This window comes from Eptatretus burgeri, chromosome 5, assembly GCF_056783735.1.
Source record: "Eptatretus burgeri isolate ZD-2024b chromosome 5, Ebu_testis_v1, whole genome shotgun sequence".
NCBI lineage: Eukaryota > Metazoa > Chordata > Myxini > Myxiniformes > Myxinidae > Eptatretus > Eptatretus burgeri.
In genome coordinates this window covers 75,879,311-75,902,071 of record NC_140965.1, presented here as the reverse complement: position 1 = coordinate 75,902,071, position 22,761 = coordinate 75,879,311, and the positions used below count along the sequence as shown (strand labels likewise).

At 45.4% G+C, this 22,761-nt stretch overlaps 1 protein-coding gene across 5 annotated transcripts in view; it reads left to right on the top strand.

Moving 5' to 3' along the window:
* The first annotated feature begins 9,033 nt into the window (after positions 1-9,033).
* RAB14 (RAB14, member RAS oncogene family) overlaps positions 9,034-22,761 on the top strand; it is a 50,084-nt gene continuing 36,356 nt past the window's right edge. The window contains exons 1-2 of one of the 5 annotated variants that reach the window (XM_085882470.1): positions 9,034-9,163; positions 18,170-18,288. In XM_085882470.1, the coding sequence (XP_085738596.1) occupies positions 18,237-18,288 (52 nt within the window). In that variant the 5' untranslated portion in view covers positions 9,034-9,163; positions 18,170-18,236. Of the gene's footprint in view, positions 9,268-18,169; positions 18,289-22,761 lie in introns of all 5 variants that reach the window. The other 4 variants (XM_085882471.1, XM_085882472.1, XM_085882474.1 and 1 more) reach the window with 4 other exon arrangements.

The following is a 22,761-nucleotide window of genomic DNA, read 5'->3' as shown; positions in this document are numbered from 1 at the left end:
AGCACGTACTCCGGCACAATCGCCACCACACCACTCACACACGGGGTCGCTTCCACACACGGGGACGCACTCACACCTTGCACCCCACACACAGGGACAACCACACTGGGGATTCGTGTCCCCACAAGGGTCTCCGGGGCCTCTATACCCCCCAAGCTCTCCGTGCACCTGTCCACAGCACCCGTCCCCTCAACCTCGCAAAGCACGACCGAACTCACCTGGTCGTGACTCGCCTCAAGGGGGCATACTCCCTCCCCTCGTTCCTGGAGGAGGCCATCCAACTGCTCGCACCGGGTCTCTACCCAGTCCGCGAGCTCACCCCCATTATCCTCCACTACCTCCGTGTGTGTGTGTACGTCACTTACCCGTCTTCATCGTGCAGTCTTCCCTCTATCGTTCCCATCTCCCGTGTCTCTGCCAACTCAGTCACCTCTTCACCCTTTACCTCCCTTGTCTCAACTATTATTTCCGTCTCTTCCCTTATCTCCCTCGTGCACGTCTCCGTCACCCCAATTAGTTTGTCCCTCTCGGTTACAGTCACTTTTTCTGTCACGACCCTCGCCCAACACGCCCCCCGAATTATTTTTTCACCCGCCTCCACCGCGGGCCCGACAGCCGTTGCACCCCCTCCCAGCTCGTTCGCTCCCACACGTGGAGTCGCCATTTTAAGCTCCCTGGTCACTGCCTTCATGCCCACCTGCAGGCTTCGGCCCATGTTCTGCGTCTCACCCCGCAGCTTTTTAGTTTCTTCCTTCATGTTTGTTTCCATTCCGTTCATTTGCTTGTTCATTCCTTCCATTTCGTTTTTCATTTCATTTATGTATGTATCCATTTTCGTTTTCATTGCCGCCAGCATGGCGAATAGCTGGGCCATGTCGGGTGCGCTTGGGTGAGCCGTTTCGGCAAGGATCGGGGAAGGGTTCTGGTGGAGAGGGGGAGGGGAGGTGTCATACACCACGGCCGCTGCCGCACCCATTTCGGGCTCTGGGCTCAGTTGGGCGAGTTCGTTTTCCTGTACAACCAACATTTCCTGCACGGGGATTTCGTCCTGGACCATGGATTCTACACATTCTACATCCATTTCTAATACCCCCGGCTTCCGCTCGCCTTGAGACGCCATCTTGCTTCTCGTAAAGCGTTAATTTAGCTCGCTCGTAATTTGGAGGGAATCGGGGGTCGCTCCTCTCACCCCTGGACCGATTCCCGTGAATTTAGCTGGAGACAGGAGAGCCCGTTTTCCCGTTCTCCGATACATGTGCCGCGAGGAGGGCGATGAGTTTGTATCGCACGACCTGACACCAGTGTTGCGGATTCGCGCCCGCCGGCGTGCGAACGGCCACGTAACTCGAATCGCGGCACGTCGCCCACCGGACGGACAATCCCGTCGTGACCCTCTCGGACTAACGCCGGGAACTAGTCACGGGTGGACCTTTCGGCCTCACCACGATCGTGCCAATCGGCACCCGCGTGGGATAGGGTTGCTCGCCAAATTCGACTTACCTAAGTACCCACACGGAGGGTAGACCGGGCGACCGCACCTCGCCGCAGGTCGACTTCGGACACTGGCCACTTTAAGCGACCCGTTCCGTACTCTCGGGATAACCGAGCGGTGTTATCGTCAACCTGGACGGTTCGATTAATTATCGGGCGTTTTAGCCCACGACCAACCCTTTACGTGAAGTAAGATGGAGATTCAATAGAGCAAAAGACGAAGCGAAGCGGGAAAACAGTTCAACATAAAGCACATTTATTTCACGATGAACAGAAAGCACACATATACAATTACACCAAAAGCAAATGTAAAAGAAGCAGAAACACAATATTACACAAAAAGCAAATGCAACAATGCAGATCTAACCGACTACCGGGCACACGGCAACACTTATACAGTTTTACTTCACAGACGGCGCCGACAACACATATACCCAAAGCAAAAGAAAAGGACCACCCTCAAGGATGAGGCGGGCCTGGGGCCGAGACCGCGTCGGGCCTACCCGTCTGATGATGAGACGCAAAGTGGCGGTGGCGCCCCAACTCCGCGGGCCTCGCGGATAGTGTCTGGTAGGGGGTGGGAAAGGGGCCCCCTTGTCGCACTATCTCAGCGCGGGGGGAAACAGGAGGGGGTTGTTGATGCTCGGGGGAAAGGAGGATATCTCCCTGTCTCGGGTCCCGCGACGAGCGTCTCCACCACGACCTCGGTCGCGCCGCCGGCCTCTCCCTCCGCAGCTCCCCGACTCCGACACGAGCACCCCCTCGACCGCCTTCGCCGCCGCCACCTCTCCACAGCTCTGTCCTCTTCACTCTGACTACTACCACTTCTTCCCAGCTCCACCGACAACTCTTGACTGCGAACTCCTTTGACTGACGAACGCAGCCGTTTATATCCCCCGTGGCCTCGCTCCTTCACCTTTGACCCTTTACCTCCGACCCTTCACCTCTAACTGGCTCCCCATTGGACCGAGGAAAAGTGGGCGTGAATGCTTTTTGATCCATGAATTTGCATATAGCGACCGCACTCCAACGCCCTGGAGGCGGGGCCAAATCGCCCCACGCTCACCGATAGGACGGAACAGAAGTGGGCGTGAGTCGTTTTTGATCCGTTTTCCTCGGAAAGTCTGTGATGTTTCTGAACAAGCTGCTCGGTGCGCGCCCTGCACGAGTCCAGTATCGGTGCCCACAAGTGGCGCAAGAATGGTGGTGATACGATGGTGGCGAGTTGTGACGGTAAAGGTCGTGGCTGTTGTCGTGAAGTGGCGTTGTGGTTGGTGGTTGTTGTATGATGGCTGTTGAGACGTGGTTGGTGGTGGTAGTAATGGCGGCTGGTCCAAAATAAAGATAGTAAAAGAAAAACGGCTATCTAAAAGGGTCGCAGCCCGCATGAATGACATTTATTCCCCCTAAACAACGGGTTTGGGCCTAACTACACATATACTTACAGAGATATCTCACCTAAGGGACCTGAATGGTGGTTTGTGAATTTCGTCAACCACAACAATATGTTCAAGGATTTTACGACATGATAAATAGAAGGCACCAGCAAGCTGGATAAAGGAATATTAGGTTTAAGTAACTGTCCAGATGTACCGCCTTGCTTGATATTCCCTCGTCTGCTGAAAGGAAGTTGAACCTTCTCCTTCCCATTCCATAAATTGTATGTGATCCATCTTCGTGCCCAAAGGATTGCAGTGTTGATGTCATTCCTGAGCTTGGAGAGAGACCATACATCTGGTCTTGAAATATACATATATATTATTCCTATAAAATAATGCTGATTGCTGCATAAAGCTGAAAATGATTTCCATCTGCAAATACATCAACCTGGCAAACTGTGACATCAGCCTTGAAAATTATAAAGAACTGTGTCTCACTGAACAGTATATATAAACTTGGGATTCTCAATATGTTTGAGAGATCTGGAATAAGTTTGTCTGTTCAGAATCTCCTCTAAGCATAACAAAGTGTTTGTCTGTTTAATAAATAAATGTTCTAATTGTGCTGATGACTGAGAGAATTCTTCAACAAGGCCTATGTGCGAGGAATCGGTGAGGGGGTAGAGCATCACCTGTGGTCAAGCGATTCTCATCCTGCTTACAGGGGAATTCACGCATTGCATTCCTCCAAACCCATCCCTCGGTGTACTGCAGTCAAAGTGGAGGGTGGAGAGCTCTTGACAGAGGAGTCCGAAGTGAAGGCCCGCTGGGCCGGATACTTTGAGCGGTTGTTCCAGGCTGATCGACCAGCTGTTGAGCTGGATGTCAGGGGTGTTGCTATCCCTATTGCTGACCCTCCAATCAACTGTGACCCACCTTAATTTGTGGAAATACAGGCTGCGGTGAACCGGTTGAATTTGGGCAAAGCTCCAGGGATCTGTAGCATCCATGCTGAACTTCTCAAGGCTGGTGGAAATGCTGTACTCGTGTCGTTGCATGCAGTTCTGTGCTCTGCCTGGAATATAGGCATCATCCCAACTAACTTGAATCGGGACTTTGTTGCCCCTCTCTGGAAAGGGAAGGGTGATCACCAACACTGCAACAACTACCGAAGCGTGACGCTGCTCTCAGTGCCAGGCAAGGTCTTTGTTCAGATAGTTTTTGATAGGGTTCGCCACCATCTGCTTGAGCAGCAGTGCCTAGAGCAGTCAGGCTTTACACCAAAGAGGTCCACGATTGACCGTATCCTTGCACTTCGTCTCCGCACTGAACGCAGACGAGAGTTTCGGTAGGGGCTGCTTGCAGACTATGTTGATCTCTGCAAAGTGATCAGTGAATCAAGATGCCCTCTGAAGGATTCTCAGTCTTTGTGGGGTGCACCAAAACTGATCAATCTGATGTCTGAACTCTACTCTGGGACTGAGAGTGCTGTGAGATGTGGTGAGACCATCTCCATCCTATTTACAGTTGCCACTGGAGATTTTCAGGGGTGTGTACTAGCACCCACACTTTTCAGTGCTTGTATGGATTGGATTCTGGGGAGGATGTCAGAGAGATCAAGCTGCGATGCATCGTTTGTGAATGTGAAGATCTCTGACCTTGGTTTCACAGATGATGCAGTCATCTTTGCGGAGACTCTGGATATCCTTTTGGGGGCCCTCGAGGTTGCTGAATGAGGAGTCAGAGGCACTGGCATTATGGGTTTCCTCGGTTAAAATGAAGATCCAGGCTTTCAATGACATCTTGGATGTTGCTATCTTGTCTGTAAATGTTTGTGGTGAGGATGTTGAGGTCATGGAGAGATTTACCTATGTTGGCGGTGATATTCATGTCTCTGCTGGCTGTAAGTCAGAGGTCAATAGATGTCTGGGTCGGGCCTGGGGAGTCATGGATTCACTGGATCATGGGGAGTGGCGCTGTTGGTATCTTTGCAAGAGGACGAAGGTCCAAGTCTTCACGTCATTGGTGCTTCCTGTCTTGCTCTGCTGATGTGAGACTTGGACTCTGACCAGGGATCTGAGACGGAGACTTAATTCCTTTGGTACCAGGTCTCTTCGGAGAATCCTTGGCTATCGCTGGTCGGATTTTGTTTCCAATGAGTGGTTGTTGAGAGGGATTCAAATGCCATTTGTTACCTGCATTGTCCATGAGCATCAGCTGCAGCTGTATGGACATGTGGCTTGTTTTCCTGATGCTGGTCCTGCTCACCAGATTCTCTCAGCAAGAGACCCTCGTGAGTGGAGGAAGCCAATGGGCAGACCACATGGCTCATGGTTGCAGCAGGTTGATCAGCATCTCAAGAAGATGGGGATAGGCCAGGCATCTGCCTGGGGGATGGCCAGACGGATGCCCCTGGAATACTGGCAGAATGTGGACGCATCGATGTGCTGCTCTGGTACATGCTCCCATATCTGACGTGACCTGACTATTTTATGTAACAGAGGGTCAGTTCTGCCGAAGTGGTTTATTGGCCAGGTTTATACTGGGTGGTGTTGTGTTTGAGAAGAATCATGTCTGGATCCACAGGTATACAAATGCACATCACCAGGCTTTATTCAAATTCCTGCCAACTTATCGAATCTTCTTCTTCTTCTTATTCTTCTTCTTCTTCTTCTTCTTCTTCTTCTTCTTCTTCTTCTTCTTGTTCTTCGTCTTCTTCTTTTTCTTCTTCGTCTTCGCCCAATACCGTATTGCATTGTGAAACACCCCCATGCGTCCAAAGTAGAATTAGCATTTATATCTAATAAATGTCAGTGTGTGTGTGTGTGTGTGTGCGTGTGTGTGTGTGTGTATGTGTGTGTGTGTGTGTGTGTGTGTGTGTGTGTGTGTGTGTGTGTGTGTGTGCGTGCGTGTGTGTGTATGTGTGTGTGTGTGTGTGTGTGTGTGTGTGTGTGTGTGTGTGTGTGTGTGTGTGTGTGTGTGTGTGTGTGTGTGTGTGTGTGTCCCCTCAACGCCAAAACTATGAAACCTATCAGCCTGAAACATTGCGGTGAAGTGCGGTGAAGACCGGCTTTAAAGTTATAGGGATTCTATGTGGTATGCAGCCACAGCCTGGCCAGCCATTCCTTATCAACCATTTAATTGGAGTGCTTTCTTGAGTGCTGAAGCCACTTGCGAAGCGCCCTCCAGTCGATAGCGGTACAGTTCGTGTCCTGATCGGGATGTACAGTCAGCAGTTGCTATGAGGCAGAGGTACATGATTTACAAAGGTTATATGGTTTCTCTTTATGAGTTTCAAAGCAAAATATATTTGATAACACCCGATTTCTGAGCTGTTTGCTGCGTCAACACGTTCTCTAAATTATAGAGCCAATTTTTTTTTCCACCCGTCACATGATGATCGGCAGCTGTTTATAAATAATAATGTTCTCCCTGAAACATTTATAATGCAACATTGCTTTTATAATTTGTTTATTGAAATTCCCCCAAAACAAGGGTGAAAGCTGCACAGGGTTTTTGGGTTGTTTACAATACGTACTGTAGTCGGTAATCAGAGTGACTCTCATCAAATAATTCCTGAAGAATTATCGATATCGGCCAATCACTAATACAGTGTGTGTGTGTGTGTGTGTGTGTGTGTGTGTGTGTGTGTGTGTGTGTGTGTGTGTGTGTGTGTGTGTGTGTGTGTGTGTGTGTGTGTGTGTGTGTGTGTGTGTGTTGTTCATACAGCATAACATTTTCTCTCTGCGCACTCTCCTCACCTCACCCGTCTCTCTCTCTCCCTCTCTCTCTCTCTCCCTCTCTCTCCTCTCTCTCCTCTCTCTCCTCTCTCTCCTCTCTCTCCTCCCTCTCTCTCTCTCCCTCTCTCTCTCTCTCTCTCTCTCTCCTCTCTCTCCCTCTCTCTCCTCTCTCCCTCTCTCTCCTCTCTCTCCTCTCTCTCCTCTCTCTCCTCTCTCTCCTCTCTCTCCTCTCTCTTCTCTCTCTCCTCTCTCTCTCCCCCCCATCCTTGCTCCGCACCTGCCTAATTCAGAGCAGCACTATCCCACACATGTCTCTCTCCTCTCTCTGGACACGTCCGGGCGGTGATCATTTCCGGACAGTGTTTGTCTCCGAACGTGTGTGAGCAGTGTTTGTCTCCGAACGTGTTTGGGCGGTGTTTGTCTCCGAACATGTTTGGGTGGTGTTTGTCTCCGAACGTGTTTGGGCGGTGTTTGTCTCCGAACGTGTTTGGGCGGTGTTTGTCTCCGAACGTGTTTGGGCGGTGTTTGTCTCCGAACGTGTTTGGGCGGTGTTTGTCTCCGAACGTGTTTGGGCGGTGTTTGTCTCCGAACGTGTTTGGGCGGTGTTTGTCTCCGAACGTGTTTGGGCGGTGTTTGTCTCCGAACGTGTTTGGGCCGTGTTTGTCTCTGAAGGTGTTTGGGTGGTGTTTGTCTCCGAACGTGTTTGGGCCGTGTTTGTCTCCGAAGGTGTTTGGGCGGTGTTTGTCTCCGAACGTGTTTGGGCTGTGTTTGTCTCCGAACGTGTTTGGGCGGTGTTTGTCTCCGAACGTGTTTGGGCGGTGTTTGTCTCCGAACGTGTTTGGGCGGTGTTTGTCTCCGAACGTGTTTGGGCGGTGTTTGTCTCCGAACGTGTTTGGGCGGTGTTTGTCTCCGAACGTGTTTGGGCGGTGTTTGTCTCCGAAGGTGTTTGGGCGGTGTTTGTCTCCGAACGTGTTTGGGCGGTGTTTGTCTCCGAACGTGTTTGGGCGGTGTTTGTCTCCGAACGTGTTTGGGCGGTGTTTGTCTCCGACGTGTTTGGGCGGTGTTTGTCTCTGAACGTGTTTGGGCCGTGTTTGTCTCCGAAGGTGTTTGGGTGGTGTTTGTCTCCGAACGTGTTTGGGCGGTGTTCATGTCCGGGCAGCGTTTATAGTATGACCGGTAGAAAATGGATTTCAGACATTATTTTCTTTCCATCTTCACTGTTATTCTATGCAGAATCATTTTAATGTGACAGAATGAATCAGAATTAACGCTCCACTACACGTCTGCCTTCCCTTCCTCTCACTTCTCGCTGTCCCCTTTTCTCACTCTCTCTCCCTCCCCGCTCCCCCACATCTCCTCAGTCTCCCCCCTCTCTCTTTCTCCCCCTCCTTTTTAAACTACCCCCCTCCCCGCTTTAGTATTCCCGTCAGTGAGGCGACAGGCGGTATTTTCTCGTCATAAATGTACGAACATGATACAACAGGTGGTTTGCCATTGCCTTCCAACAGTAGTTATGGACGGAATTTGTAATTTGTTCAGGGTGCCAGCGATAGCTCGCCTACTCTTTGCTAAGGACATTGTGGGATTTTTAACGTCCACCAATTAATTCCGGCAGATGGGACACCCAGTTTACAGCTGGGGTATGAACTTTGGACACGTCTGTTTGTAATATTAATGTGACCATGATTATCTATCTATAATTCCAGCAATCTCTGTGTGTGTGTGCGTGCGTGTGTCTGTCTGCGACCGCTGTTTCTCGCCAACCACTGGTCCGATCTCATTGAAACTTGCCAGGTATATTGCTGGGGCCCTGTGGATGTGCCTTTTCAAGGTTTGATATTAATCGGACAAGTAGTTCCCAAGTTATGGCCATTTATTTACCAAACCAATGACAGGACACGGTGTGATGACGTCACGATTGACGTCACAATTCTTTTTTTTTTTGCACGTACGGGCCCGCACAAGTTGCCATGAATGAAGCAATCTTCAATAAAAGCTTTTCAACCAAACTTTGAAGCAATAATGACAACATTCTCACTAAACGTGTCCCCATGCTTTAAACATGAATTTACACCGTACAAAACAACAGCACGTAATCAGCGTGATCACATGTTGCTCGTCTGACGTCACCTGATTCGTGTAAATTCGTGTTAACATCCAACGAGAGCAATCAAACATCGCTTCTTATTATACGTGCTTCGTGTAAAGGTAACTCGTCCGTTTGTGTGTGGTAGTTGTTACTGACTGTTCATGATGAAGAGAAAAACAAATCGTTGAAGTAGTCGTTCGAACGGTGTATAAGCACACATTCAGTCGGTCGTTCTGAACATCCCGATTATTTTATGAACGTGAGGCGTTTCGATCTCAAGTGCGTAGTTAATTAACATCGTGCAAAAATTGGACGCGACTCGAAAATCATGGAACGATTAACTTCGCCGCGTGACGATCTTGCTCGAACTTTGGATATATATTTATTTATTCCCCCCCCCCTGGTGTTTGTTGACGGGAAACCCCGTTACGGCGTCGCCATTTTGACTGCAGAGCCGGAAGCGGGTAGGTGTCGAACATTCAATCTTACCCTTCCAGCTTTCGTGTGCTGACAGCCGTGTTAACCGCCTCGTTTGCGTTCGGCACTTTGTCTCTCCGAGCTGAGGCACGTAAGGCGTCTTTGTTTTTTTCCTCCTCGTTGTTGTTATTTACCCTCCTGTTCACGTTTTGTATCGACTCGGGCCTCGATCCGGCTTGTTGAGATTTTCATTTGTATTTTTTTTTCTTGTTGAGGGAGAGACGTTTTACCCAAAGTAGTCGCTCTTGGTGCCTCGTTTGCCGCAAACACAATTATCCGACGATGGCTAGTCGAGGGAACGTGGCGATGGGATTGTCGAGGCCCGTCCGGAGTCGATGCCTTGTTGTTAGATTCGATTCGATGGTTTTTTTTTGTTTGTTTGTTTTTTTTTTTTAACAATTACCGTCCTGGTGTTGGTTGGATTACACCGACTGTGCTCGTTTGGAGCGTCACGGATGGGCGGTGGCTTATGTGACCTCTGCCATCTTTATTAAATTATTTGATGGTTGATGATCATGAGTTACAATCCTCGTAAACTATGACTCGTTCGTTAAATACACGCGACAGGATGGAGAGCGTGCTTCAAGTGGCCAAGAAATAATGGCGCTGTGATTTGTTTATTTTCTTGTTTCTCCGTGTCCTTGCTCTTTTTTTTTATTGAATGGTCATCTTTGTCCCCTTTTTCTGGGGTAGAGCGGTGGGTGGGCTTGGTATCATGTCAGGAAATGGATCGTTTAATACGGTTCCCATCGAAATGGACGTCTCGTCGTGCTCTGCTGAGAAAACGTACAAGTTCAAATCCATGAGTCGAGTATTCCTTTTAATTGGCGTTGGGTAAACATTGATCCATTATCCACGAATATTCGTTTAATTGGTGTTTCAACGGATGTGTCTACTCGGGTTTAAACTTTTGTGTGTGTGTGTGTGTGTGTGTGTGTGTGTGTGTGTGTGTGTGTGTGTGTGTGTGTGTGTGTGTGTGTGTGTGTGTGTGTGTGTGTGTGTGTTTACATGGTAATACCAGGTTGCTGTTTAGTGGTACTTGATTGTAAAAAAAAAAAAAAAAAAAAAAAAAGATAAATCACTATTTCCTTTTTCTATGCTAATGATGACGTTTGAGTTTGAAAAATATTATTTAATTTATCTATTTATAGTTGTGCTCTTTTGGTTGATCCCACCGAGGGAGAACATAAATTGTGCATCATTGACATGTGATCAGGGAAAAGCAGAAGGGGCACACAGCTTGCTTGCCCTCGTCCGCCGGAGTTTGCTGTTTGTGAAATGAGAAAGTGCTGAATTGATTGTCACGTCCAAGGCTGTAATATTTGGTGAATGTTTGTCTTTGCCTTCCCCAGGAGTCATTCCGGGCAGGAATTTGTAATTTCTTAAGAAGCGGGTGAGAACTCGCAGACTTGCTCGTGAAGGACGCTTTGGAACTTCTTTTTTTTTTCTTTTTTCTTTTTTTTTTAAACGTCCACCGACGACCGGTGCTGGCATGATGTCTTCCACCTTAACATCCACCAGATGGACGGCTGACGCCGCCCTGCATGCAAAATGCCAGAGTGACAGTTAATTGTTGCTTTAGAGTTTTGTTTGATCAATCTGGGGGTCATTTGGTGCTTGTTTTATAGCCCCTTTTAAGTTAATTGGTTACTGTTGTTGCTTGTCTGCATGGTATACCATGGACCCATGATGTTGGGTTGCGCTTCCATGCTTTTAAGGCACAATTTGAATGAACATCCCATTTGCTTTCTCGAAACGCACTTTTCATTCAAACTGATTTTGTTGGAGTCTATGGTCATGATCTTTGCTGTGATCAACTCGAGCAAGTGTTCTAGCCCGGCGGATATTCGGCAAACTCTGACTTTGCCTTTCACTTGGCCGAATGTGACAAACCATCGATGTCTGACTTAACTTTGTTTAATCTCGGGATGTTGGTATGGAATTTTAGAGATTTTATCGGAAGTCTGGATGAAACTTTATTGCTGAGCATACCGTGTCATCTGCGCACAAGCCCAGTAGTACTGTCCCAGCACGCTACTTTAAGGTATACCTCTTGCGATGTTTCCTCATGTGGATGGAGATCCTAACATGACTCTTGTCAGTATTTCTGTTAATTGACAATTCAGAGTCGCAGGCAACCTCTTGTTCCATGTTGTAAATATATAAATGTTTGGACAACCTTTTATGAGTGCTGCTTGCAAAGGCCTTTTTATTGTCCAAATGGACCTATCTTCATAACCACGTTCTGTATACAAAGCTTTGACCCATCTGTTTAAATATTTTAACAGATGAAGCCGACATTTGTTTTCTGATTGCAGGTTATTCCTGGTCTGATGGTGTATGATGATTGCCTCCATAAGTTTATGGAACTTGTCATGTTCAGGATGATTGCTTGCTGCGTCAGACATGTTCCCCCATGTTAAATGTTTTATTTTTTTTATTTATCTATCTACATCTATTAATTCATTATTTTTAATTAAAAATCAACAGCGTCTAAAGCTCATGGAAGTCATGACATAGGTCCTTTTTTAAACTTATCGAAAGGATACCGTTCGTATTTGGCCTCCATGACACTATTTCTATGAGTAGCACTACTAACTACTCATGCCCAACTAAGCGGTATAGTGACCCCCCCCCCTTGGGAGTTGACCATTTTGTACTTCGTTCCCTTGAGATTGGGGGGGGGGGGAATGTGAGTTCAGGGCAGCAATTTTGGATTTTTATTTTTTGCCAGGGTGCTGGCGATAGCTCACCCACTCTTTGAGGACATGGTCAGGCCTTTTAACGTCCACCAACTAATTCCAGCAGACCGGGCACCCAGCCTCGCGCCCATCCGAGGGACGGATACTCATTGGTGTATTGTCCTGCCAGGAGAACACCGGGATGATGGTTTCTAGCTGGGTTGAGATTTGAACCCAGGCTTATATGGTTTAGATGCTTGGCCATCCTGCCAGCGCACTTACCATCAACTGGTCTGCAGAATTTGGCCAAATAGTTGTTTAAAAAAAATTATTGTAAATCCTTACTTTGATAATCACAGATTTGATGCTTCATCACCATAACCAAATTTGAATGAGCAATACTCCAGAGCTTGTTTAATTGGGATTGTTGAGCAACGAATACCCTCTCGTACGCACTAAATCTTTAAAGTTCTCTCTACATAAGGCCCCCACAAAAAAGGGGGGGGGGAAACCCAAAATTTGACTTCTTCAACATGCCAATCGGATGACAACAGCACTGGGTACCCCTTCAATTATTGTATTATGTCTGAATGTGGCTAAAGGTTAAAACAAAAATAATGCCCCCCTTTTCCTTCTTCCCCTAATTTGAAAGACTGTATTCATAGTAGAACATATTGGTTTCATGTATAGAGCAGGATAGGGAAACAGTCACTTAAAACAAAGATTTTTATTGGACGTTTGGGTTCTGGTTCTTGAGCTTCTGTTGTGTTCTTCATCGTCTCTGCCCACTTTATCAAGATAAGTTTTCCAGATCGTTTTTTGTCGTGTTTTTATTATTTCGTTGTGTCCGTATTTACTGGTTTATAATTTTTTTTTTAAATTCAATTGTTTTTTTTTCTTCCTACTTCGGTTTTGTTTCAAAACGTGTGCCAATTTGTGTATTAATTGGACTTTCATTTTGGGATGGAGGCCTAACCATTTCCTTATTTGTATGCACCTCCGGTGCATGATCTTTTTAATTTCTTTTATCTTCATTACCTTCAGCTTAGCCTGATGTTGGCTTAATGGTTAGGGTGGCTGGCTTAAGATCTTAGGGTCTTGAGTTCAAGTCCCTGTCAACTATTGAATTAACACCAGGTGGGTTGACTCTCCTGCCATCCTTCTGAGGTCAGTGAAATGAGTGCTGGTAAAGTAAACTCTCGTGCTGGTAAAGGGGCACAGCAACAGCACAGCCAAGCCCCCAGGAAATTATGCAGCCAAGGAGCCGCAGGCTGTACATACAAATAAATAAATAACCTTCAGCTTTTTTATTTTCACCTCGGTTCCTTCCCATTTATAACCTCTGTTTAATGTCTTCAAATATATTTAAAAAAATAAAAAAATCCCTCACCTTACACCTCCCATAACCACAAGACTTCCTCTTCCTCCTGTTTGCCAATCCACTGATAGTTAAGGTATTCACCATACACCATCACAATCTTTTCTTCAACCTTTTTCCTTTATGCTGCCCCTCTCTTGTACCTAACCATAATTTTTTTTTTTTTTCCAAGCAACAAAAAAAAACAAATACTGCTTCCTCCCATACTAACAAATTGCTTAGATAAACCTCCACAATCTTGTTCAAGCTATGCTCCACCCAATTGGGCAATATGGATGTATTCCTTAAATTTTTTTTTAATGTTTCAACTTTCTCTTTCTCCATGTTACATCATCTATTTTATACTTCACTCCTCTTCTTCAAAAGGCTGCTTTCAACTCGATCCTTCAATCATTCCCCCAAAAAATTCCAACTCTTCCAGCTTTTCCTTTCTCCGTTCTCTTAACTCGCCATTATTCCACCCCTCCCTTAACGTTTTTTGACGCATCTCTGACTTGAAATTCTCAAGAACCCCAGTTTGCAACGCTGTTCGTTTTCCATCAATCATTCTCTTTGTCCATCTTCAGTGTCAAACCTTTCCCTGTCTGTTCTTTCCTCTACTTCTACTTGCCCGTATTTGAGCGACCCTATCTCTTACCTGCATCCCACCACATGTCCCCTCACTCAACTCCCGCCTACCCAAATTCCATCATGACCTTCCTCCTACTCCTTCCCTCCACTACCACCTCCTCCAAGCTTCTTCCTTCTGAAACCTCCTTTCGCTTGCCAATTCTCACCCTACCTTCTCAAATCTAACACTCCATCCATACATTGGGACCATACTCTATGCAGAACGTTGGTGGTGCCTTCGCAGTCTCCTTGGCTATTGGGTTCAATCCTGGACGGGTCGCCATGCTGGCACACTATACCAGCATGCTGGCACTCATTTTGCCGACCTCGGAAGGATGACAGGCCGACATAACCTCACCTGGTATTAATTCAATAACCGAGTGGGATTTGAACTCGGGATCCTCGGATCCCAAGCCCAACACCAGGCATAACACCTCCCCTGTTTTTCTTTATTTATTTATTTATATATATGTATACATATACATGTGCACACACACCCCTGCTGTCTATCTCTCCCCTACACACTGCCAACAGCTCTCCCTACCTCCCTCGTCCTACCCTCGGAGTTCTCTATTCCTCACTCTCCATGCACTGCACCACACACCCAGGACTACCTCTGGCTTTGGCTTCCCCTCCTCTCACCACATATTCATATGTGTGTTGTGCCGCCCACCAAACAGTGATGACTCCAATTACCTGTCACTCGCTGAAAACATGGACCAACTTCTATCCACTCCTCCCAACTCTCTCTTCCTCATGTGTGGTGATTTAAATTGTCATGCTAGTTGGCTGGGTGTGGGTACCCCTCTCACCTGTCATGGCACCTCAGCAAAGGACTTCTGTGACTCATTGGGACTGAAACTATCTGTTGACTTCCTGACCCAGATCTCAGCCAATGGTACTCCATCTCTTTTGGATTTGATTTTGACCAATTCCTTGCTAATGTCTGCTGTTCTGCTCCAATCGGTTCATCTGACCACATGCTTGTTAAAAATAGACATCTCTAGCCATTCTCAGAGAACCACCTCAGTGCTGAAGTCGGCCATTTCATTCAGGATGACTGGCAGGGACTTCAAGCAGCCATCAAACTTCTCAACTGGTCTCCCTTTTCTACTTTCTCTGACATCAACTCATCATTGGTATTCTTTCAAAGAAATTTGCTCTCTCATGCACAGATTTATTCCATCTCGTCTTCAGTTGTCTTATTCTTCCTCCCGCCCATGGTACACTGAAGCTTGTGGTGATGCAGTTGTCTTGAAACAACTTACCTTTGCTTCATGGAAGGCAAATCCAACTGAAGACTATCTCAGTTCCTTTCTCAAGGGTTGGAACATGTGCGTGTGTGCACGCATGTTGTGTTACTCAGGAGAGCCAGGAAACGACATCTTTCACATCTCAAGACTGAACTCTCAAATCTGTCTCCCTCCTTCAATTCCTGGTGGTGTCTAGTTGAATCTCTTTTTTGGTGTATGTCCCCCCCTCCATCTCCTCCCCTACTTCAAATGGCTGCACAGCTGACGCTGCACATGAAAAGGCTGAATGCCTAAACTGTTTGCTTCTAAATCTTGTGTCCCAAACCCATTGCATTCTGTACCCACCTTTGTCGCACCCTGCTTTACCTGGACAGTGTGTTCTTTTCTCCTGATAAGGTGGAGTGTTTGCTGTGAAATCCCAACTCGGATTCTGCAACCGGTCCAGACGGCATCAGCCCATGTGTCCTAAAAACCTGTTCTGCTGCTCTTGCACCACCCCCTCTATGTTCTATTCACCCTCATGTGTTCATTGTCATCTTCCATCTGCTTGGAAATCTGCAAACATTATCACTCTGCATAAAAAAGGTGCAATAACAGTTTAGACCAATCAACAAGGTCATGGAATCGATCATTGCTTCCAACATTAAATCCTTCCTCTTCTCCATGGCTTGATTTCTGATCATCAATTTGGATTGCAATGAGGTCACTCTACCATAGACATGCTGCTTCTGCTGTCCCAACAATGGATAGAGGTCCTCAATGCCAGGCATGAAATCAGAGCCTCCAAGACGTATCTTGAGCTTTTGATAAGGTCTGGCACCCTGCCCTGCTCACCAAACTCTCTTGTGGTATCCAAGGCAATCTCCACTTGTGGCTTGTGGACTTCCTCTCCTGTCAGTCAACACGTTGCTCTTCATGTAGTTCTCTCATCTTCCTGTCCAGGCTGGTGTTCCTCAAAGCAGTGTTCTGGGCCCTGTTCTCTCGCTCTCTCGCTGGCAGGCAGCAGCCTCTTCACTCTGCAGAGCTGGATAAAATCACAAACTGGTTAAACACTTGGAACATCACCTTCAATCCTGACGCATCTCACACGTATACACACACAGTCTCCCTGAAAGGACCATATGGAACCCCCCCCCCCAACCTACTTTCTAAACAATCCTCTTGAAGTCCTGTCATTCAAGCTTTTGGGTCTCACTATCTGCCATGATCTTTCCTGAGAAAGACACATTTCCGAGCAAAGTCACTGGGCATCATCCGTCATGCAAAGCCCTTCCTTGGCGCACCTGAGCTCTTAACCTCATACAAAGCTTTCATCCGCAGCTTGATGGAGTACTGCTCTCTCCTTTGGGCTTGTGCTTCTGCCTCACATCCATCTAGTTCGGCTTCACGCTGTGGAAACCAAGGCTTTTAGGATCTCCTGCGATGAATCTGAATCTTTGTGTCTTTCACACACTCACCACAGGTAGGTCAGTGGTCTCTGTCTTCTATCGACTCCTCTTCATCCATGCACCCCATGCTCTGTGTTCTGTCCCTTTAATATTTCTGCAGGGTGCTCAAGGTCTGCCAGCAACCCCCTTTCTGGTGAAACTGGCAAAATCTAGAATGACTGTCCACCTTGACTTTCCTTTTTTTTATATATATATATATATATATATATATATATATATATATATATATATATATATATATATATTTTTAAATCTGCCTCAAACAGGCTCTCACACACTTTTCAATCCCACTCTTCCCTCCATGTCTTTAAAACAGCTGTTCACCACCATCTCATATCTTCCGCATCCAAAACCATCATCTTTTCTACCCCCATTAACCCACCCAAAACCATCGCCTTCATATTCCGTTTTCCTTTCTGAAAGTCCCTGTAATGTCCATTTTGTTTACCCCTTGTAACTTGCCTCTTCCCTCTCCTCAAAAGATCTGATGTCCTTGTTCCCTACTGTTTTTGTGCTTCCCTCTTTTGCCCCCTCTTGTCTCCTGCTTCCTTTATTATATGTTGTGTTGGCTCTTTTCAAAAGAGATTGCTTGGTTGATGATGATGGAGGAAGAGGAGGAGGAGGAGGAGGAGGGGGGTTACTTATTTGATGGAGTGCTGCTTGATTCAATTTATGGAGGGTGAGATTGATGTATGATGATGCAATTTTTTGAGCTCCACAGCAAATAGGGAAAGAAAGGAGATGGGAGGTTGTTTTTTTTATTTTTTTTAAAAGTTTTATTGTTTTATTTTTTTAGCAGAGGGCAAGGGAAGGGAAAGTCGCCTTCCCCTCCCCCTTTTCAGGCATTGTTTTCGGGTTGTCCGTTTGTGCTTCTGTAATAGGTTTTCGTTACTGGCTAATTTAAGAACGGCCGAAGGGATCGAAGTCAAATTTAGTACAAGTATGTATGTTAAATGATGTAAAGACGAACTAAAGAGGTCGAAAGTCCGAGATCCTGTTCAGTAAAAATTGTTATTGTGCTAACTTGTGAACCAGTGATAGGATTTTGACCAAACTTGGAATAAGTATATATTCCAATGCAAAAATGAACTAATTCAATTTTAGCATCAAAAGGTCAGAGGTCATGTCATGTTCGGTAAAAATGTGATGCTTGAGAACAGCTGAAGGGATTTAATTCAAACTTAGTACAAGTATGTATAAACCTACACCAGTGTGCCTCCATGATAGATAATTATTTGTTACTGGAAGGTCAAGGGTCAGAGTTCACAAGAAAACATCTGTTGATATAATACCATTGGCTCTGGGATTTGAACTAAACTAGTACATGTACTTTGATACTTATGATATACGTACATATTAGTTATTGAGGTTTTAAGTCTAAGTTGGAGTAAGCAAAGACTTGATGTGGGTGCAGGCATATCGACCGACGTCATGACGTCAAATTATGTCTGGTTTACTGCATCTGTTTTCATGATCCTGTTGAAAGAATTGCTTTCCTTTTTTATTGTAGTACAAATGTATGCCAAGTTCATGTGAAACGTAATGTTTGATAAAATATATATTTTCATGTTGACAAATTTAAATCAGCATTTTTTTTTTCTTCTTCTTCTTCATTGTGCCACAGCAGAGTATTTATCTGGGTGGAGTCATTTGATGCTTGGTGTTCATTCTTTGTCACTGAGACTTGCAGAATGGCTGGTCCACCATATAACTACTCCTACATCTTCAAGTACATCATCATAGGTAACATTTTTTATATGGAAATAGTTTTACTTGGAGAACATTTTTCTGTTCTTTTTTACCTGCACCACCGAAGGTGAAGGAGGTTGTGTTTTCACCCGTGTCTGTTTGTGTACACGATATCTCAAAAAGTTGTGGACGGATCTGGATGAAATTTGGTGGACAGGTTGGGTGTGCGACAAGGACAAACTGATTAGATTTTGGTGAAGATCTGGATTCGGCTACTCAAATTGTTCGTGATTCTTCACCTTTTAGAGATGGGGCCAAAAATGATGTATAGCACCCTGTCTCAAAAAGTTGTGGACGGATTCGGACGAAACTTGGTGGACATGGGTCTGTGACAAGGAAGAATTGATTCAATTTTGGTCAGAATCTGGATATGAGGATTATTTAATTTTTAAAGTGATTCTTCATCATTGAGGGGGCCAAAAATGATCTGTAGTATGACATTTCAAAAATGTAATGGGCCCAATATGTTCTCATGGATCAGGCATTGCGTGGCGGAGGCAAGTGCTCGACTTGGTGCCCTTCTAGTTTGTATTTGTTTTGTTGACATTTCCCAGGCAAAAATGCTACAGTTAGAACTGGTATACAAGAATTGTACACACATGTTACAGTAGTCTGCAGAGAATTACGATTGGAAAGAAATGTTTCTTTTTGTCTGGGTTGTATAATTGTTCTGAAAATCAAGTAGTCTTAAAATGAACATTGTTATTTACTCCATTTCTTTTATGTATAGACCAAGGCTAATGGAAGACCTGACTGACAGAGGTGGAGCAGGCAAGGGGAATTTTAACAAAGAACATCAATTGTTGTAATTGAGCTGTCATTGGACAAAAATATAATGAGAGAAGTGGTGGGTGAGTGTATAAAGGACAAAATGAGGTGGCCCGTGTATTGGAAGGACTGGCTCAACAAAGTGATTGCACAAACGTGAAAGGGGAATAAAGCTATATTGAGGTGAGCATGGCATTTGGAAGTGCAATCAAGAATGTTGCAGGATGGATAAATGATCCCTTTGGGCTTGGATTGAGCAAAGACCTGTAGGCAGATGCTTTGGGCCAGAGGGGAAGGGTTGTTCGTGCGTTCATGTTTAGGATTTCTTATCCAAAATGCTTGTAATATTTGGAGCCTGAGGTTTGGTGGAATCCAATAGTTGAGGTGCAGGTGTGGGTGAATCCCCAGTATCAAAAGTGCACATAATTGATCTGTGGACTGAGGTTGGTTGGTTGTTTTTTTTTTTTTTTTATATACACATTATTGAAGAAAATTCTTGCACAACTGAACAGAAAAGGCTCAGGTGAAATGTGCTTAAGTGGTCAGACTAACAACTGTGGCAGGTCAGTGATATTTGAGTATTGGTGGGGGCTCTTCATCTAACCCACTGAAGTATATTTGAGGGTTGAAGTGTCTGTCTTGTTTGAACACAACTTGGTTGCATGATTTGCTTCTTAAACAATGAAAAAAAAAGAAAAGTACAATTGTGTTCAGACTGCTACAGCTACAGGTACCACCAACTGAGAACACTAACGAGACCAGATTTGTGAATTGTTTTTTATCTTTATTTTTTGCTCAACAAGTACAGGTAGTGGACAAAAAAGGAAACGTCAATGTAAAGTCACTTAATAGGCCATTGGGCCAGTACAGCCTGTATACGCCTTGGCTTAGAGTCCACCAGCATCTGGAATTCTCCAAGAGGGATGTGGCACCATTCTTCCACGAGAAAGTCGATCAACTCACCTGTTTGATGGAGGTGAAAAACTCTGTCTCGAGCATCATTCCAAAATATTCCATAAATGGTCGATTGGGTTCAGATCTGGTGACTGAGTTAGTTGTGACGTATTGCTTTGATACACCATCAGTGGCATGCTCATCAAATCATTGAGCGACTACACGTGCTCTGTGGATGGGGGTTGTCATGGAAGACGCCCCCCCCCCCCAGCAGGAAAAAAATGTTGCAACATGGGGTGAAGATCACTCATTACCATTAAGTAGCGATTGGCATTGACCTTGCCTTCTAAGTAAAGGGATGCTGCACTCAAACCATGCCAGGAAAATGTGCCCCACAACATTACATAACCACCAGCACTTTTCACTGTTGGAACCAAGCAATCAGGCTTGTAAGGGTATTTAGGTTTGTGCCACATGTACACTTCTCCATTTGTCAAGAACATGGTGAAGGATGACTACAATCCACTGCTCTGTAGTCCATTGCCTGTGCTCTTTGCACCACTGGACTTGCAAACATGCATTGCCAGGTGTGATGAGTGGTTTGTGCACTGCAACCCGACTGATATCCCGCTCTGTGAAGTTCTCGGCAGACTGTTTTTGATGAAACTGGCTGCTTGCGCCATTGGTTGAAATTTGCATTCAGTTGATCTTCAGTTGCTTGCCTGCTTTGCCTTGCACTTCAAATTAATACACAGATGTCATAATCCTGGAGTATGCGCTTTCGCTCACTGTTGCCTTTTGCCGATTATCTTTTCTTTGGAGTTCGATAAAGACGTCACCTCAGACACCGTTGCTTGTGAAATATCAGCAAGTTGAGCTATCTTTGTCACTTAAGCTCCTGCCAAACGTGCCCCAACATTCACCCCTCTTTCAAAGTCACTGTAGTGTCTTGCTTCCATCCTCTCCATAGTTATAGGCAACCAGATCTGTGCAGTATTTTTATACATGACCCTAAGCATGCTGGGATGTTATTGACTTCACACATGATCTACACTTGTGAAGCCATTTCTTTCAATATACTTGGTGCCCCTCATTTACCCAGGCCACCAGGTGTTCCCCTTTTTTTTTTTTTTTGTACCTGTAGCTTTGACTCGGTATTGTTCAAGGTGACTGAAATATCAGAAATGAAGCTTGGCTGTGCACAAAGATTCATTGGTTGGTCATCCTTTGTGTTACCTCATTCTTTATTTTATGAAGCTATTCTGTTGACAAGAAATATTTCACAACAAATGAGATCTAAGTTCTTCATATGCAGGAGACATGCAATCTCCCTGCAATATGGAAAACTCTTGAGATTGTTGAAGGTATTAAAGGCCAGTCAAGTATTCATGCAATTCGTGGCTCCATGACCGTTTTTGACGTGCACGTATGCACACGCACGTTGTCATGAAAATGTTGGTCGGTTGGCTTCCCAATTATACTTTTCTTTGCCAAGAATTTTATTTTAATTTCTGATCCACTTTGAGCCCTTTCAGAACATGCACATTTAAAAATATTTTAATAATAATTATTATTATTTTGGTGAAAGAGAAGGCACTCTTAAACTTGGCAGATTTAAATTGGGATTTTCAATACATCTACTTCAAACAAAACGTGCAAATTGTGACATAACTCATCAACTAATTAACTCTCCCCCTCCCCCGAACCCCAAAAAGTCAATTTTCATTGCAATACATATGAAGAGTTGAATTATGAACCTATGTGGATAGCGAGGATATCAGTGAACCAACCTCGCAACCTTGGACAGTATCGCAAAGACCAGTGTGGATTTGTTGATGCAATTCCAGAAAGCTTGGCTGATGGCATTAATTAAAATACAATAAAAACAGAAACATTAAGACTTCATTGCAAAGCAGCAATAATCTTTCCTCATGAAAAAAGAAACAGCTGAGAGATTGAAAGATCGTGATTGGTGACTTTTCAGAAAAATTACTATTTTGTCCTTTTAAGATGCAGCACAAGGATTCTGTTCAACAAATGATGAATACTCCATCCATTTGTCACAATTTATGTTGTTCAGAAGACTATCCATCCATCCATTGGGACCAGACTCTACAGAGCATCAGTGCTGCTGAAGCAGTCTATTGGGCAAAATCCTGGATGGATCGCCACTCCGACGCAGAATACACTCGAATGGCTCAATCATCCCAGCAAGCTGGTACTCATTTTGCCGACCTCAGAAAGATGACAGGCTGAGTCGACCCCACATGGTATTTTTTATTTTTTTTTTGTATACCTTGGTCGAGGCTCGTATGAGAGCAAACACATAACTCACAGCAAGGAAGCATGAGACAAGAGGGGCGGGAGTGGAAGGGACAAAACAGTGGGGAACAGACACATTAGGTGAACTGTGGAAGGGAGAGGGATGGGGATGGGACGGGGAACATGGCGAAGAGAAGATGGACATTACAGGGACTTTCAGGAAGGAAAGCAGGAGAAATGAAGGAAGTGGCTGGGTGGATTATCGGGGGTAGAAAAGATCGAGGATTTGGATGGGGGAAGATAAGAGGTGGTGGTGAACAGCTGTTTTGAAAGCCTGGAGGGAAGAATGGGAAAGAATAGAGTGAGGAAGTTTATTCCAAAGGCAGGAAAAAAGAGGAATGAAAGAGTGAAGATGAGCAGTGATTCGTGATTTTGGTAGTTTTACCAGAAGGGGGTTGTTGGCGGACCTTGAGCGCCCTGTGGAAATGTGGTGGGGACAAATCGCAGAGAGAGCAGGGGGGGGCAAGGCTGGAGAGGAGACGG